At 44.3% G+C, this 18,534-nt stretch overlaps 1 protein-coding gene across 1 annotated transcript; it reads right to left on the bottom strand.

The window, feature by feature from the left end:
* Window positions 1-324: 324 nt before the first annotated feature.
* On the bottom strand, window positions 325-18,068 carry LAMP3 (lysosomal associated membrane protein 3). The gene is made up of 6 exons (XM_066193523.1): window positions 17,989-18,068; window positions 12,546-13,276; window positions 11,323-11,445; window positions 8,503-8,560; window positions 7,806-7,973; window positions 325-4,521 (listed from the first exon to the last, which is right to left on the bottom strand). Exons 1-6 carry the CDS (start codon window positions 18,032-18,034, stop codon window positions 4,382-4,384), a joined length of 1,266 nt encoding a protein of 421 aa, XP_066049620.1. The 5' UTR covers window positions 18,035-18,068; the 3' UTR covers window positions 325-4,381.
* Window positions 18,069-18,534: the final 466 nt, after the last annotated feature.

Genomic DNA, 18,534 nt, shown 5'->3' with positions numbered 1-18,534 from the left:
TTCTGAAGGACAAATCAAGGGGCTTGCAAAGTTTTCACCTTGCAACATTAAATTATCCATCATGTAGGGATGTGCACTAACACCAGAAATTAAATGAAGCATAATTCTGGTATTTTATCCCTGAAGGAAGTTATGGCCTCTCTGCTGCCCTCACTGGCAGCTCTTCAACAGCCAAGTTCCTCAATCAGCTGCTAGCAGGAGAGAGATTGTTTTTTCTCCCCCATCTTTACCACCTCTGCTGCTGTCCTGCTTCATGAAGAGCACAACATGTGAGACACACTCCACCATTTCAGAGGCAAAATCATTGCACAGCAATGCACACTCTAATGATTAAATACAGCCTTTATTGTGGAAACACCAATAATAGAAAAATAAAGAGCATACCTTACTTCTCATAGCAAGTTATTTTTAGCAGCCATACATTATAGCAAGCTAGAAGTGATAAGCCAAGCCATGTTCAGATACTCAAGATGCCAATCTAATCTCTCTTCCTCTTTCAACTGAATTAACAGCTCTTTCTTAATTTGCACTTCTCCATCAGAGAACAAAAAGGACTGAAAGAAATTAGACCTTGCTTTTTAAACTCCTCAGTGACTTATCTAAGTGTGACATCATTGTGCTTCTGGGATGCCCTCATTCTGTCTTGGATGTGTGAGAGACCACAGGGGATGGGCATGGGAGCTGCAGCAGAGCACCAGTGAGCCACAGGGATGTGGGGATGTAAGGATGTGCTGACTCCTGGTCCCTGTGATGGCCCCACGGCCTCCTGACCAGCACATGCTTGCACTGAAGTTAAGCTTTGCTTCCCTGGTGGATGCATCACATCATCAATGCACCACATCATCAATGCACCACATCAGCCTGATCAGCACCTTCTGGTCCAGGGCTTGGTTGGTCTGAGTCTGCAGTGCAGTGAGGAAGGGAAGTGGGAAGTGGGGAAGAAGTGAGCTGGGGCTGTTGAGTCACTCTGGGACCCAGCTGCAGCCTTGCCTGCTCCCACAGCAGCCAAAACTGCCCTGTTGCCCATTGGTATGGCCATTATCGCTCACCTAGTGTGCAAGCAGTTTACCAAACATCCTTATTTTGTATGGTGTTCTTTTAGGGACTTTTTGCTCAAGTTGTTTCCTCAGACAAGATGTTTAAAAGAGCAAGTCTGGCAACACCGAGACTAATTACCCCTACAGAGTTTTCCCAGTGGGAGGGAAACCCCAAAGTCACTCCATTAGATAAAAAAGTACCAGCTAAATACATTCCTAAATTCTGGCAGAAAATAAACACGGGCATTCAGCTTTTAGAGCTGCACATGGCAGCTCAGGGAGCAGCTGGGCTGTCTGATTCTAATTCAGCGTTAAATTTGGAGAGGCAACACTCCCCACTATGCTGACACACATCCCTGCTGCAGGCTGGTTGGGTTTTGGATGAGGGATGGAGGTGATGGGATACAGGATGGGCCACAGCTGAGAGAAAGGTTGCACTTCAAGGCTGGGATCTCCTGATGCAGTAAGGATTTCTCCAATGGATACTCTACCACTATAAAGCCCTAACTCCATTGGATTAATTTTGCTGCATGTTGGCAGCATTTCCTGGGAGCATCCAATAGTTTCATTGGTTTGTACCACGTGCACTTCATCTGTGCCAGTTAGAGCAAGCCCAGAGTATCATTCATGTACAAATGGCAGAATGCAGCTTCATAAAAACAGCAAACAAATAATAGCAAGAAAAAGCGTAAGAACAAATCAGGTAAATCTGAATCCAAACACTGTTCAATACCCAACAGGTTGATTCACTGTAGAAAGAAAAAAAAACTATGGGGAAAAACATTATTCATGCATCATTAGTAAAAATGCCAGGAGTCACAATATTAACCACAGAATTAGCAGTCATTAGTAACCCTTTTCTGTCCTCATACTGAGATCAGACTTCTTTAAAAGACTGGATATTCACATAAAGCAGTTTTTCAGAACAGAACAGAACAAGCAAATGCTATATCCATGTCAGTAGAAGTAATACAGATCACACAATCCAGCAATCAAAAGAACATGTGAAATGGGACTCAGCTTTGACAAAGGAAAGATATCTATTGTTCCCTCGGCAGAACAGCTTAGGGCCAGACCATGTGCTGATCTTTTTAGGCAGCTTTTGTTGTTAAAATGTCCACACGTAGCAGACTGGGACAGCAACATCCCTCCTGCAGGCACAGGCTCATTTTCAAATTTTTTTTTTTAAAAGGTGAATGCTTTAATTGAGTATAAAAATCTGCTTTCTAAACAACAGATTCATAGTATTAAGTAACCCTGAGAATTAGAGGCCCAAGGTCTGAGTCCAGTGGCTGCTTGTCTGCTAAGAAGGGAAAGAGGAAGAGAAAATGAGCTCAATAAACTCACTAAGCATTATGAACAGTGCTGGAGCCCTTTGCAAAAGAATAACTGAAATACTTACATTTCAATTTGAGTATTCAACTGAATACAGTCCAAATCACTGTGTCTGTTTTCAAGGCTCAAAAGTTTGGTTTCCTATTTCTTGTGCTATTTTACCTTATAAATGTATTCAGCTGTTCCTGTGCTCACAGCTGGTTCTGATGTTTCTCCAAGTGTAAAAGTGCTTCAAAATTGTCTTTATCTTTCTTATTTATTGGTTCATTCAGACTCAAAGGGAACATTTCTAGAGAACGTTAATTACTTCCACAGCTACGTATTATACTGATTATAGAGCAGTATGGCCGTGTTTCCTGCTTCACACAGACCAACATCTCTAATTAATTCATAGAATGGAAGAATTTCTTTTCTTTCTTCATTTAAATAATTACACTTGCAATGGTGAAATACTAGAAAAATATCAAAACTATTTTTAAAATACTTAAGAGAATATCTGACAAGACATAACCATCAATTTTATCCAGTGAAAATCCAATGAGGTTCCATTACCGTTAATAACTGGGCAGGATTTTGGCCATTATTCATAGAAATTAAATTGGCTCCCAGCATTTCCATTTTGTTTAGATACAGATTAAACTGTCAAGGCATTTTTGCATATGACTTCAGTCTTTCGTTTAATGAGTGCCATTCCACAGTCCTTTTCCAGGCCAAACTTATTATTAATTTTTCAGCCATTAGCCTAACTTCTTGGAGGAAGTGTGCCCTTATTGAATATTATTTTCTCTTTTGCAAATATTTTAGTACATAATTTCTTATCATCTTGCTGTCATTTGCTTCAGTGAGCAGACTGTGTGACATGTGTATGTGTGTGTATGTGCACATTTCTGCACATGTAAATCTTTTGTGACAAGGAGCTTTTACTTGTTACAACAAAGAACACGAGCTGGACTTAAATCTCAAAAGCAATTACTATTCTCATGCCTTCATCATGGGTTTAGCAGGAAATGGACTACAGAGTGTATCACTGTGCTTCAAAGCAACTCCAAATTATTTCCATATGAAAATCCAGCTGCTCAGCTGTGAGCACGCTGGAGAACACTGACTATTGGGCAGAGTTTGTCCAAAACCTGTGCAAGCTTTTATTTCCCACAGAAGCCTTGACCATATATCGTCAGTGGATTTCCATTTCTCATGGACCTCGTGCAGGTGCCCCAGTGGTGGTCACTTAATCCCAGGCATTTCCAGTGAGTGTGGCATCTTTCTGGATTAAGAGATCACCCTGTTGTCCCAGTAGAGGACATTTCCTGGGCTCAGTGTGGTTACTGTGACAGGTCCATGTCTGAACAGCACGTGGGGGATTCCTGAACTCTCAGAAGACCAGGAGCATATTAAGCTCCAGGGTAAGGGTCACAATTACCACCGTGTCTTTGCAAAGGGCTTAGTGGGAGAACGCCAGGCACTTAGGAAGTGTAACTGTGTTTTAGGACTGGTGAGAACTTGTTTGCTTGACACTTCCCCTGAGATTTTGGCACACACTGTGTTCCAAAAAAGCTTTTAGTGAGCTCTCACTTAGCAGGGTTGTCTGTAGCTGTGGGCCTCTGGTTTATTCACCTGAAGGTCAGACTTACATCTTTTGATAAGTCTAAACACCATCATTAACAAACCTGATGGATTTTCTGGGTGATAGTGATACTGCTTGCTTTAAGCTATTTTTAGGAATCTGGCGTAGGTGATCTGAATGACCTCCTTTGTTGATAACAGAGAGAATTTAGGCTCCTCATTTTGGACTATATCTAAATTAGATGCTAAGAATTGCCTAGAGTGGAAGGTGTGTATTCTCTCCTCCCCACTTTAAAGGAACTCGTTCCAAAAACATTCATTAGCTGTAAACACATGGTGTCATCTCTTGTAAAAATGTGTCTTCAGGGCAGTGAGATTGCCAGGCAGAAGCAAAAATTCCTGTGACTTCTCTGCTTGCTGCACACATTTGGAAGCACAAGGGCACATCAGATGCGTTCATATCCTCTCTGTGGCTTCCTCCTGGAGATCAGGAAGGTGGCAAACACAATGACAAACAATCCCAGGAGAGTCAGGCACACTGCAATGGGAGCTACTTTGCTGTTTCTATCAGCCAAACATTCTTCTTCTGAAAGTAAAAGGAGATCAGAGAATGTTATAGCAGAACACCATACTCCTAAACTGTACATCTGTATTCCAGAAAAATTAGCAAATACAAGCCAGAAGTTCTCAAAACCTTGCTTTCTTTTTGTTTTTTTTTTCTTTCTTTTTCCTGAGCTATACTTACTACACTTTTTATCTGTGGTGAGCCTTATCTCAAGAAAACCATCCTTGCCCCTTCTGCAGTAGCTCTCTGCTGCCCTAGAGAATGGCTCTTCTTCCTCATATCTGCAGGAATGGTTTCACCACTCAGCACACACACAGCAGGAGCTTTCTTCCCAAAAGCAGATGGGGAGCATCACAATACAAAGTGCCAGTCTGAAAATAAAGAGCAAGACACATCCTACATGGTCAAAAACTGCTCCTGTGTGACATCTGATTGCTTCTTCCCAGTGAAGAGGATCAGGCCAGAGACAGAAGCCCATAGTCCAGCACATCATTAGTGCAGTAGGGATCCTTGTTAAGTCAGTGTTTTCTAAGAAAATTTCTAATTGTTCTCTCTGTTTAATTCAGAATATTTGTGGATAATGGTGGCTAACTCAGAACACTGAGAGACTAGGAAGGCAGAAGCCTTGGACATAGTCCAGGGAGTTGCTTTTGCACTACCTTTTGCAATTTTGTTGTACATGTGATGATATCAGACACAAATCGTATCTTTGAAGGACCATCCAAAGATATCACTCCAAACATACCTCTTAGCTACAGAAAGTGCAAATCCTGGTTTCCTCAGTTAGTTCCTACCCAAATGAATATTCAAACATCCTCTGATTAAACAGAAACTTATTACTTTAAAGTGAACTTCTAGACTGAAGTAAATTGATGGCTTTCCTATGGAGAGACTGCACCACGTGGACCACTGAGAGAAATGGAAAATTAACCCATTAACAATGGCAGGATCAGCCTCAAATTCAAAATACAAGTGTAGTCCTGGGAGTGAAGGCAATGTCAAGGAAGGACCACTAATGTGTTACCCCAGAATTGGATCAGACCTACATATTCCATCAGATCTACAGGAATGGTCCTTCGTCGGGCTCCGGGGAAAGGCAGACCTCTGTCCCGCTGCTCTGAGTGGCACCTGCAGAGCAAACTGTTCTCTAAGCAGGGCAGTGTGGTCAGCTAAACTGCACAGTACATCCCAGCTCAGCAGCAAATCCAGTTTATAGGCAGGATATGAGGGAGATCCCACACCCTGTGCCCCTCTCACTCTCTGTGACTGTTCCGAGGCAGGTTTCGACAGCGCTCTGAGATAAAAACCTCAATTGTTATTCCATGATTCTGCTGGCACATGTTGTAGCTTGGCTTGGGCTTTTCCCCCATAGGAATTTTACAGTCAGTGGGCAATGAGCCCAAGGAACATGTCAAGTCCATGACATCATGTCACAGCTCCAGAGCCTCCACATGGCTCTTCCCAAAGTCTGATCCTCTTCTGCTCTAATCCAGATGGTGATGCAATGCCACAAAGCCAAAGGCATAAGCATTCTATTAGAGGCTGCCTTTTAAAAGCTCCGTCTGGTTAATGTAACCTGCTATTAAATGAGCTGAAAAGTATTTACATCTAAGTGTTGTAAAAGCCAGAGATGTTTGAATTGGCCATTTTGCTTTGATGAAACATTGGCAATGAAGGAATGAACTCTATGAACTCTAGGAATTGTTTCTGATACACTGAAGTATAGAAGGCCGTTTCATAGATTTCCAGAGTCAAACAGATCAAGCTATTGACATAAAACTGTAATCTATACAAAATTATAAGGAACTTGAAACCAGTGACAATTAATGTTTTCTTTTTCTTCCCCATTTAAAGATAAGCAAATCAGGAGCAACAGAAGTGAAACTATCAGTCTGGAGACACACGAGGGGAGCAGGCTGATGATGTGTTTAGTCATTCCTTCACTGGGGATTTTCTCTTTCAGAATCTGCATACACAGTTGATACACAACAGTTTCAGGACTCTTTTATAGCCACAGGGGAATTATTTCAGAGTGGGAGCTGCTTTATCAGCTCTCTGATTAAGAGCAAAACTAATTTAAATTTGGATATGGTATTGACTAGCAGCAATTGGTCTGACTTGGAGGGAGAGAGGGAGAAACAGAGAGCATCTTTCTCAGCTGAGTCTCTCCTAGAGGTGAGGCTATACCTAATCCCATAATAAGGGTCACTCATTGTACACATTTGAATGGGAATGTGGGGACCAGATGGGATCCCATGAGTTCTTCCAGCTCAGTGTTATCCCATGAAAATACTTCATGAGAATGAGAGCATAGACAGGATTCTCAATGTGGAGAAGGACCATGTCTTTAAAAAGCCCCAAATGTTGTTTCCTAGAATATTCCTTTTACAATGGAAAAGGTAACCAAAATGGTGACCTAACAGAAGATGAATTGGTCAAACAGAGCCAAACTGAGTCAAAAGACAGATCTAAAGTAAAAGGAAGAATACAGGGGCAATAGTTTGTAAGCACACAGAAAGGCAAGTGGCAGAAGAGAGAATGTTTTATTGCTGCATCTGAAGGGCTGGAGAGCTGGTCAGCCCCTCTGTGCACTTGAGTTCTTGTATGGAAATGCTCTGAGAGGAAGCCACAGAAATGAGAAGATGCTCAACTTGAAAGAGACCACAAGGTCCCACTGAGTCCTCCTCTCTGGTCTTTGTCTTTTACTGATATACCTGATTGCCTCTTTGTGGCACTTCTCCAAGAAAAGACAAACTGAAGAGATGAGCATCCTGTTTAATTCTGAAACTGGGAGTGGGCCAGTTGTGCTCCTCCTCAGGAGCAAATTTCATCATGTCTAGACAAAGCTGCTCTGAAAATATCATCCTGCATTCACAAATATCCCTTATTAGCTGGCGGTTTTGCTGCTGCTGCTGTAGGACAACATGAATATCAGGAGCCTTTAAAAATAGCTAAAATCTGGCTATATTGGGACAGTGACCTAGAAATGAACTTTGCATACTGGGGTTTGGGCAGTGCACTGGTGGTGAACACACCTCTGCTTGTTCCAGGAGAAAATGGCCGAAGAAGAAAATTGTGTCTGTAGAGTTGAACATTTTTAGTGAGAAGGTGAAAGAGAAGGTACTGAATGCAGAGGGGGAAAATATTTTTCCATCCTCCATATGTATTAGCACTGTGTTGGAAATGACTCAAGAAAGGCTGAGAAAACAGCAATGGGATGTGTATGGGTACAATTTAACAGATTACATCCACCAGAGTGCTGACATGTAGATCTGGGAAGGGTGGGAAAGTATCCTTCTACTCACCTTTTCCAAACTGGTTACCCACAATGTCAAATGCCTGCAGCTGCATATGAACAAAGAGGATCTGGAAGTCCCTTTCCAAGAGAAAGGTTTGCCTGCTGGCACACTTAAAGGAATTCCCCAGCTTTGTTGTGAACAGCTTCTCATTTAGGGCTGCATAAAAAAGCATACCTGGAGGCCAGAGAGAGACAGATGAGAATCCACACTCACCCCACTGGAACCAACATCTTTCTGAGTTAAAACAGTCCCAGAAGTGACTAAAGCATGGACATTTTCTCCACTAACTATCACTTATTCTTCTTACATGTTTAAATGAGTGCTTTAACTATCAATGGGCAACTCAGCTGAGCTTAGGTCTGAAAAAGTGGCTAAAACTTCAGATGCTCCTTCAAATCACATTTTAACAAATTGCACCTGCAAGAGGGGGTTAGAATTCTCACAGGAGCAGGCAAGGTTTGAAGTAATCTCTATTCTGAAAGAGTGGGACAGGGGAAGTTTCTGAGATCAAAAAGAAAATGTAATAATAGTGACATAACTGCAGCCAGGTCCCTTCTCTTCCATGTACCATAAGATTTAGGTGAATGGCACATTGAAAGCTTGCTAAAACACATACTTGCAAAATCCAGTGTTTTAAACATCTGAAAACTTATCCCACACCCAGAACAGTTTGATATGAAATTAAGACAGTAAAATCACTGACCTTCAGAAGATAACTGTACTCTGCTCTCAATTCTAGTGACAGAGTAACTTGGAGCTTGCTGCAAAAGAAGATGTATCTTTACTCATAATAGACTCATATTTACAGGGGAAAGAAACACAGCTTACCTCAGCAAAATGGTAATAGTATTTCCCAAAGAAAAACTTTATAAAGCATCACCTTTGAGACCCAAGAATCAACTGCCTTGGATGTATTTTTCTTTTCCAAATCTCAGCTGCATCACCAATTCTGCTCAGTTCAGTGAAACCATGCAGGTGTCATTTTACAAAAACTGCTCAAGCTGGGCATTCATGAGATACTTGTGATAACCAAAAATAAGAAAACTGCTGACATGGAAAGCACCTGGTACAACAGCACAGAACAAGATTTCCAGCCAGGCTGTGTGTGCCCTGAAACTGGTGCAACCTGGGCACTGCCCTCCCCTGGAGTGTCAAAGGTTGAGAGCCAGCCCTGGGAACTTCCCCCTGGTATCAGTGTTGGAGTAAAATGTGATGCCTCATGCAGCAGCCCTGCTACCCAGTTTAATTCCTGCTTTGAGCACACAGGGACTGGAGAGTGCAGCTGGTGGATAAATGGCAGTAGACATGAATATGTCCTGTGCTCCCAGTTAAACACTGGTAGGATGGAGAGGGAAAATTTAGGAAAGAAATATAGCAGAGAGGAGGTTCTCAGCATTATTCCAACTGAAAGACATAATTAGGTGAAACATGACCATTTTTGGGTGGCAGTGCTTTTTTTGCTTGGCCACAGTTGAAAAACTTTGCCTGGGGAAAACACCTGCTCCTACTTCACATCTTGTGGGTTGGTTACACAACTTCCTTTTTTCAAGCCCTTTGCAGAGGCTGCTGGAGTGGTGAGCACTGAACCAGCCCCTCTCCTCTGCTACCCCAGCCTTGGGGCAGGAGCCAGCTCCTCTCCCACCAGGGACAGCCACAAGTGCCACTGCTGGAGCACTCCTGCTTCAAAGCACCGAGAGAGGCTGTGGGGACCAAACACAAAAAGCCAGCAGGAAAATGGTTTTTTATTAACTTGAATTTCAAAGCAGTCCAAGCTGAGCCCTGCTCTGCTCTTGAGGCTTATCTTTAAGTGGAGGGTGCATCGTCTAATGGTGTGTGAAAAACCCCCTTTTTCAGGGCAAGACAGATCAAGCACCTCCTAAGGGTTTACATCACTCTCCTTAGCACTGCTGCAACCTGGGGCTTTGGTGGGTACTTGAATCCCTAGCCCTTCTCTAAGGGTTCTTCTAACACCAAAAATGCTCCTCTTGTTGCAGGAAGCAAACATTTAAAGCAAACACTCAAAAGTCTGAACTGATCCTTTGTTTTGAAAGAGCTCCTTCATTTTTTACCTTACAAAATTTTCCTCCATAGCCCTTAAAAAACTTTTTGCCAAAAGCTAAAATAAAGATGACTACTAATGGAAATATTTTCTCTGTTCTAGAATTAATTACTCATGTGGGGTATAATTTGCTGTTCCTTCTTGGACTTTCTATGAATATGGATGATTAACCATTTGTACTTTTCTCAATTGTCTCTAATTTGATCTTGGAACCAGGCTGCAAGACTGACACTTTAGCTTGATTAATTGAAGGACACAGATCAGCAGATGGCCAGATGCAGCTCTCAGCTGCTGTGGAGCTCCAGGACATGCCCTTGATGTTCATTACACCTGCCAGAGTTTGATGGGATCCAACCTGTGCTGTGTTCCTGCCCAATATTCCCTGCCCATTAAAGACTTTATACACAGTGTTGGTTCTGTTTTACCTCTGCTGGCATCATCACCCAACCCTAACAGCTTTCAGGTAAATAGTGCTGCCTCCCAAAATGTGCAAATGTCTGAGTCAGCAAGAGGATGACTGCATTCAGGGATTTTCTTCTGTGCTTATAAAAGCTGCAGCACTCTTGGTAGCTTGTGTTAAACCTGCATGTGATGTGGCCCCAGTGGGGAACATGGAATTAATAGATAGAATGTCAAAAACAAAGCTCAGTTTCCGACTGCGTAAGCAGGAGCTCTCACCTTGCCCAAGTTTCTGTGTGTGTTTATAGATCTCCCTGGTGTGGTGCATTTTAAGGCCACTTATCTACAATTTTGTTGTTGCAGTTCCCTTGTTTGGAATTTTCCACTCCAAAATTAGATGAAATGAGACTCCCTCCGCTGTGGATGTGTCATGGCTCCTGGGCACTTAAAACTGCACAGGCTGTCCTTTGAATTTGACAACCCCAGCTGGCTTTTAGGGGAAGCAAATGGCTGGGAGCAACTTGACAGTGTGAGTCAGAGCTCCCAGCACACCTTGTTCCTGCACAGGGACTCCAGTCCCAAACCCTTTCCCTCTGCACCACTCCAATGCAAACAGCAGGCCTGACCTTCCCTCCCATGAGACTTTTACCTGTGTAAAAAAGAGGCTCAGATTTTGCTTGGCTATTCCTAGACTTTGTGTTGCTTGATGGGCAGCTTTAACACTGCTCTCTGGCACTTTCTGTCAGAGGATGGCAGACCACTGTGCTTACTCTTCACTTCCAAACTGAAATTTCAAACAGACCTGATTTAACACTGGGGTCAGTTGTAGTGTGAGCACGACGTTGCACCAGGCAGACTCCGGAGGTATTTTCCAACCTGAATTAATTAAACTATGGTTCCATGGTTCTAGCCCTTTGGGAAGAACAGGAGTAACCATGCAGTTATATACAGATGGAAAACAAGGTACATAAAATGCCTTTTCCCACAGCTCAGGCTGGATCAAAGGCAGCCTAAGTTCTTGGTTCCCAGTCCTAAACACTCTTTCCCTCCAAATGCAACAATTACCTTTACAAAGGTGATGTTTACAAATCCTCCACTAAAAGTTAAGTTCAGCTGAGACTGCACCGTCCCACAGCTCCCAGATATCTTTGTCCCATTAGGGTTGACAGTCACATATTCCATCTGCCCCTGTAGAGAGAAGAGACATTGCAGGGCTGCTGATGAAGAGGAGGGGAGAACTTAAAAGCAAACATGCAGAGATTTAGTAACTTTAAAACATGCAGAGATTTGCCCTTTTCTTGCCCCCAGGCTCTGTGTGGCTGAATGAACCACAGCCAGTGGTGGTGGCAGCCAAAGTGCCTGCCAGGGTCGTTCCCCACTTGTAAACCAGCACTGGTGGTTGTCTGACACATCACTGAGCTGTTCCAGTGCATTAAGCTGGCAGAAAATATTTGGTTTCTGTTCATTCAGTGAATTTATATGACTTAGGCAGGGTCAGATGAGTATGAGTGGTAACTTGCAAAGAGGGAGCACCTTATGTTATAAACATCCCACTATGGTCTGGTGAGGGTGGGAATCCTGCTCCCTGCCTGGCATCTGCCAGGGCAAGGGATGAAAGTTCCCTTTACCAACATTAGACAGTCATGCAGTGTTAGAAATATTCAGACATCAAACACAAATATTTGTATTTGTAACAGGGATGGCTCGAGCATAAGAACTCCAGAGCCTGAGGATGTAGCTCCATGTGTTGTCTTAATGGAGGCCACAAAACCTTAAACCTGAGGGACACGATTGCCATTTCAGGTTGTATGACATCTTTTGCTGAATCATTCTCAGTGGATCACTTCTAGGACAGAGGATCAGCTCTTCAGGACCTGGCAGTTCCCATGATCCTAAAAAGTCCATACATCAGCGTCAGGACAACCCACCTCTAAATCCAAGTCTGTCAACTGGCAATTTCTTCCTTTCATTGCAACTCACAATGTCAAGCTCTTACCTGAGGTCAGTTCAGATTTTAACTGATCTCCCATTCTAGGAAGCAGAAATAACCCCGGAGGCTGATCTCCTGCCCCAGCATTGCTCCCACAAAAATATCACTGAAGTAAGAAAGCACCTTTCCATCCCTTGGCATCATCATCACACAGGCCAAAGTGCAGCAGCTGGGATGGTGTGGCACATGGGGGCCCTCAGACTGATCACGGAAGCTAATTCTGAAAATGGCTTGGAAAGAGGAAGAATAAATTCCAGCTAATGAATAAAGTCACTCCAAAGCTCAGCTTGCACCTCACCTGTTCTATATTTTGAGCCATCAGCTGCAGGCCCATGACGGCCTTGACGCAGGTGCCGTTCCCGTCGGAAAGGGTGTAGGTGCCTGTGGGGATGCCGGGGGGCTGTGGGGTGGGACGGGGTCTCACTGTGCTGGCAGGGGACGTGGGGGATGTTTGTGTCCCTGCGTGGGTGGTCGTTGTGCCGTTCGCAGGGGCTGCTGGAGTGCCCGTGGCTGTTGTTTGTCTCCGTGAGCGTGTGCTGGGCCCGGCCCTGTGTGAGCCGGTGATGGCAGCTGTCCCCTGGGTATCTGCTGTCTCGTGCCTCAGGGAGGAGTTGGTGGCCGCTGCCGTAGTTCCTGTGGTCACACGTGGCCCCCTCCCATGGCTGGTGGAGGACGCGGAGGCAGGAGTGGTTGTGTTCTTCACTGTAGCTGTAACCGAGGTCGTGGCCTGGCCGGCCGTGCCGGGGCTGTCTGCGGGCGCTGTGGACACGGTGCCTGCTCCTGCCTGGGCTCCTGCCCGGCCCGGAGCTGATGCTGCCTGGAGCTGCTCTGTTGTCTGCTCAGCTGTCCTATGGCTCACAGGTGCTGTTTGAAGAGGGCCTGTGCTGTTAAAATGAACTGTGGTGCTTTGATGGGGTGAAGAATGATAAAAGAAAAGTGGCTGAGCAGAAGTAGCCACTTGGTGGAAGGATGTGGTTTCTGGAGACAGTTCGACCCCCAGGGCCACTTCAGCAAAGCAGGAGGAAAATGCTGCAAAGAAACTAAAGTCAGTGTTCTAGAAACCTTTACAATTCACTTTTATCTTGATAGCTACAACATACCTGCACTGGGTTTTGTTATCAAATGGGTGATACTGATGCCTTAAGTTTTAGCTTTCATGTTTTTCAGATTCTGTGCTGCCTAGGGCTGTAGTTCTGAGCCTCATATTAAGTATCAGTAAGCTCTCTTCACAGAGCAGGGAGACAAAACAAATCCTTTTCCTGCTGAGGACCAAGGACAATAGTTACAAGTTTTCAGGCCCAAAAGCATAAATGATGCACTGAAGAGAGAAAACAAGGATGGGACTTCATAATCTGAAGCTGTAATTGGACAATGAAACCCCAATATGCAAATGAACCAAAACTTATAAAAGTGTAAGACCTCGTGACCGGTCATACATTGTGTGACCATTTTAAGTCCACCTTGGGTGTAGCCCTGGCCAGGCTCTTGTTCTGCCCAAGGTGTACCCTTAAAGGCCTTTCAACAAATATCTGCCTTATTTCTAGTTCTGTCCAGTCTCTGTTCCAGGTCAGCCTTCCCAAGGCATCAATACAATTTCACTCTTCTTTTGGGCCCAGTCATGATGGGAGAGTGAAAGCAGACACCCTGCAGGACTATCCACAGCTAGGCAGCACTCTCCCGAGTTTCACATCTCTGAGTATTCCCATTCCAGTGGAGCACACTGGATCCCAGGTCTCCAGACGCTGAGGAAACAGACCTTGCACAATCCCCAGGCAGCACAAGAATTCCCTGCAGGCAGTAGTTCAGTAGATTTGCTGGAAGCAAATTGTCAAGGTCTAAGGAAAATGAAGTGGGTGTAGCAGCCAAAGGGATTGTTGGTTTCTTACCAAGAAACTGTAGAGAAAGGGGATGTGTCTGTGTGTGTGAAGGAAGTGAGGCAGTGCAGTGGTCTTACAGTGATTCACAACATTCGGGGGAACCAGTCTGGGAACAGGGAAATTCCAGGTATTTATTTATGGTTTTGTTGTAGCCATGTCAGCTTGAACCCTGGAGTTTTTCCCCCTGGAAGAACCCTAAGAAAGACCATCCCTCTTAGTGATGGGCTTTCAGAAATTAGAAAAAAAAAATCAGGGTGCAGCATCCAGGAGCATTTTGGACCACATCAGAAAATAGTTACAGCACCAAAATTATGCTTCCACCTAATAACATTTACAGAAACATGTCCCTTGCAAAACTGGAGGGAAAAAAAAAAAGTGGCTCCTAAATGTAAATACAGAGGTGAACAAAAAGTGGGAAAGTACATAATAGAATATTTGAATGTCAACTCTTCTGCTTGAGTCTTTGTGAGTATGCAACAGGACTCTGGAAAGACAAGGTTGAGTTAAAGAAATAAATCACTGATGGATGTGAGTTCTTTGATGTACATGAACATGTAAGTGTAGTTAAATGCTTTACGGCCTAAATTAGTCGGATGACAGAGATAAATTCTCCAGTTTGGAGACAGAAGGGACCCAAAAGTCCAAGGTAGCTCATATTCCCAGCAGTACAGCTCCACAGAGAATGCCTCAACATGTCAGAGTTCACTGTACACTGGTTCTTTCAAAGAAATTTCTCATTAATTATGTCAAAGTTGATGGCAGGCAGGCTGCTGAGATTAGGATTTTAGGATAGATGAATGACAAAGACACATTTAGAGTGAAAATGGCTGAAATCTCACAAGTTCTTCCGTTTATTCACTTATTTATTGTCACTCATCAGGAACAGAGATCTTCAATAATAGCTGAATTCACAAAATCTAACCATTTTCGAATACATATAAACTAAGTAAGAATAATAAAACTTCCTGGGTTTTGAATCAAATTCAACATAAAAATCAAAGAAACAGCAGCAGATGCACAGAACTTAACCCATACCACAGTTTTCCCTTAAAAATGGCTATGCTGGAGAAGAGCAGAAATGTAGATATAAATACTCCATACTCCTAAAATTGTCTGGGTTTCACTCTGAGCTGTACAGAACACACCTGACTGCCACTTCAGGTGTTACCATCAAAGTGCAACTTGAGACAGTTGAAAAACCTCAAAAAATATTGTGATTTTTCTCAAAATGAACCTAAAAATGCATAATTCATATGCTACTTTAGTTCATTTTCTCTCTTTCCCCTATGCTTTACCACAGCTGGTGCAGAGCTGTTAATCAGATGACTGATCTCCTCCTTTCTGGCCAGGGGAAAGGCAGAGCAGTTGCCATTCACCGGTTATGGGTAGCTGCATCCGAGTGTATCAGCATGATAGAAGCAAGAAAAAAAGTAGTTGCAATTTTCACTCTTTCTTCCCCTCTAAGACTGTGAAACAATCCATATTTAAATTTACACGAGTCCTAAATGGTCTGTAGGTCTTAGTTTTCAGTTCACAGATTGGTTTTGATTACTGACCAGGTAATACAGATGTAGAAGGAAATGTTATTGAAGTGACATTAGAATGCCACCCATAGCTTTTAAATAGAACTCTTCAAAAGGTCATTTCAACCCAATTATTTTTCATTATTCAGCCGGACAGGATCACCTTAGGGGTAAAGCCAGAAATGTCTTTGGAATGACCCATGGGCCTTGCTCACTGGCTGACTACCAGACTGTTCCTCCAAGCATTTTGGGGCTTCTGCCAGTGCATGGCCACACTGCTAAATCCACTGGCTCGGACCGTCTTCCCAAAAGGCATTTGGCCACATCAGCTCCCAGGGATGGGCAGGCATCACTCTCCAGCTGCACCCATTGGCACTGGCTGTGTTTGGGTGGCTGTTGGAGGTAGTTTGGTGGCTCTGCTGTGCCCATGGGGTCCCTGACCTACCCTCCAGCTGAGGCTGGGAAGGCTTCTGTGGCTCCCTAGCATGGCCACATTCCTCTCTGGGAGCCTGGCATCACTCAGAAAGCAGCTGTGAGCACAACTCCCCCAGCACAGCCTTTTTGTGGCTCTGCCAGCAGGACAGGCCACAGAAACACAAGGAATGGCAGCTCTGCACCTTCCAGTAGTTCCCTTTTTTTTTTCCTCCCGTAAAGTCAACTCAGAACTTCACACAAGCAACATTTTGCTTGAGGGATGCAATGCCCTCGGGGTGTAGCTTCCCAGAGCAAGCAGCTGCAGTCCCCTTGTCTCACTTGAGCACCAAAATTGTGTGTAACAGATGCTGAGGACTGTGTGAGGGCCCTGACACCCTCCTTGCAATGCTCCAGAACAAAACTCTCAGAAATAGACCAGCACAGTTCTCAGAAATTCACTGTTCCCAGTCTGGGCATGGAAATCCCTTTTTCATGCTTTCATGACAAGCTTTGGTTACAAGGAACATCACTGCTCTGCTCTGGGGTCGGAAGCTGAGTGCTCAGTGCCATGGCCTGGCTGTGCCATTTCTCAGAAACTCTTACTGAGGAGTTTTTTCCCCTTTTCATCTAACCACACTCATCTGTTCAGCTGCTCAGCAGCTTTGTTCTGCTTTCTGCTGCCAGGAGAAATGCTCCTGTTTAGTTGACTGATTCTGAGTGGGTGCAAAACCTGATCCAGCTCCTGTTATCAGTGAAAATGCTTTCACCAGCCTTGGCTGCTTTGGTTTGCTGGGGGAATTGGAAAAGCACCAACATTTTCTGAGAGGTTTCAGTTCTGTTATAGCTTCCCTCCAACCCACATGACCTTCATCCCTTCACCATTAATTATGTTTCATTCCCTGTCTGCATTAGAAAGACTTGACTTTGTGACATTAATAAAACATCACAACAAATTATTAAAGGAAATATCAAAAACACATAAGGAACAGAGGAAACAAGTTCTTTCTGGTCAAAAGTGATTGCTGACCACTAAGTTATTAGTGTGGCTTCTCCGTATGATCTTGCTCTCCCTTTCATTTGTATGTCTTGGGGCAACTTCAGGCGACTTTGGCTATGAAGCAGGCATAGGAAAGCAGAGACAGCAGGAACTGCTCATGGTCAAGCCCCTGGGCACTTTCCCTGCTCATGGACTGGGATGGGGACAGGGGCTCTTCCTTGTGTCATCCCTATGTGCCAGTGGCAGAACTCACCCAACAGTGAGCTCAAACCCTTGGTCATTCCACAGATTAAATCTGTCCCTCTTCACCAGGAAAATTTGGTGCTGCTGCTGGTGTAGAGCAGTGACTTCAAAGCACTGGAAGATTTCCTTCATGTGTACGGCTCCCCAGATTTTCACAGAGCAGCATTAAGGATCAAAGGGTGACTCTGATGGTCTTTGTCATTGAGAGAAGCCCCAGTCTGTCTTCTCCAAGACCCCACCTCACTCCTGCTTTCCTGATCTTGCTCTGCATCTTGCAGTGCAGATAAATTAATGACTCGAGCAACACTTCCTTAGTTTTTTCTTTCCTGCTTGTCTCACTCAGGATTTTTAGTTAGTTCTGCAGGACTGAAAATTATTTTTTATTAAGAAAAGCAAAGCCAAGAAAGTCTCTTCTAACATAGCTTTGAACTGACTCCTTCAAACAGAGTTTATGCCACCACAGAGTTCAAGGGAAAATACAGAGCACAACATCAAACTAAGCGTATACCAGCTGCAATTAACAGCAGTTATGGTTATTTCTCAGCAGTGGGACTTTACTGAAAGCATCCTTAGTGTTACCAACAAAACTGATCAAAGTTTTGAGTCTGCTGGGTGCTGTCCTGACTGCAAAGAAACAAAACTGGCACAGTGTCGCGTTTTTCAGGTAGAAATGGTGCTGTTACTCACCACAGGCGAGGGTCAGCGAGATGAGCTGCCGTGCGCTCCTCCCCATGGCCAGCACGGCTGCGGGTGTGAGGAGCGCTGCTTCTCCCCGGGGAGCGGCGCGGAGGAAAGCCAGCTTCCCTGCGGACTGAAAAGTTTCACAAGATGCACGGAGTGCTCAGTCACATGGCTGGGAAGGAGGTGGAGAGAGAGGGGGAGACCGATGCCTCTCGTCTGCAAACTCACGCAGAAGGAAATAAATGATGGTTAGGAAAGAAAGTGAAAAGAGAAATGACTGCTAGGCTGACGGGGACCTGGGGCTCTGCAAGACCAGGGAAAGCTTCGTGCATGTCCCTCCCTCTCTGAGAACCCGGTGCAAAGTGCCCCAGCAGAGGGTTACAGCCTGTAAACCAGTGTATCTTCTGTGTTCTTCAGAAAAATGCTTTATTTAAGGCCAAACTCCATCTTTTATTTTAAGGCACAGAATGGGAGAGGCGTGACCATCTCCATAGAGCACCTGCCACAAGACAGGGCAGAGCAGAGCCCCAGACGGACTCTTGCCCCAGGTGG

Source organism: Chamaea fasciata, unplaced genomic scaffold (genome assembly GCF_029207755.1).
Source record: "Chamaea fasciata isolate MVZ Bird 193981 ecotype frontalis unplaced genomic scaffold, bChaFas1.0.hap1 SCAF_11, whole genome shotgun sequence".
Taxonomy (NCBI): domain Eukaryota; kingdom Metazoa; phylum Chordata; class Aves; order Passeriformes; family Sylviidae; genus Chamaea; species Chamaea fasciata.
Note: the sequence above shows the minus strand (reverse complement) of the source record. Positions and strands in the feature narration are given on the sequence as shown.

Excerpts from the sequence above, each read along its gene's own strand:
- LAMP3 (XM_066193523.1), bottom strand. The coding sequence starts at position 18,034 with ATGGGGAGGAGCGCACGGCAGCTCATCTCGCTGACCCTCGCCTGTG. Across the intron at positions 13,277-17,988 it reads CTCGCTGACCCTCGCCTGTG|CATTTTCCTCCTGCTTTGCT; the intron begins GTGAGTAACAGC and ends GTTTCTTTGCAG. Across the intron at positions 11,446-12,545 it reads TGGCTCAAAATATAGAACAG|GGGCAGATGGAATATGTGAC; the intron begins GTGAGGTGCAAG and ends TTCTCTCTACAG.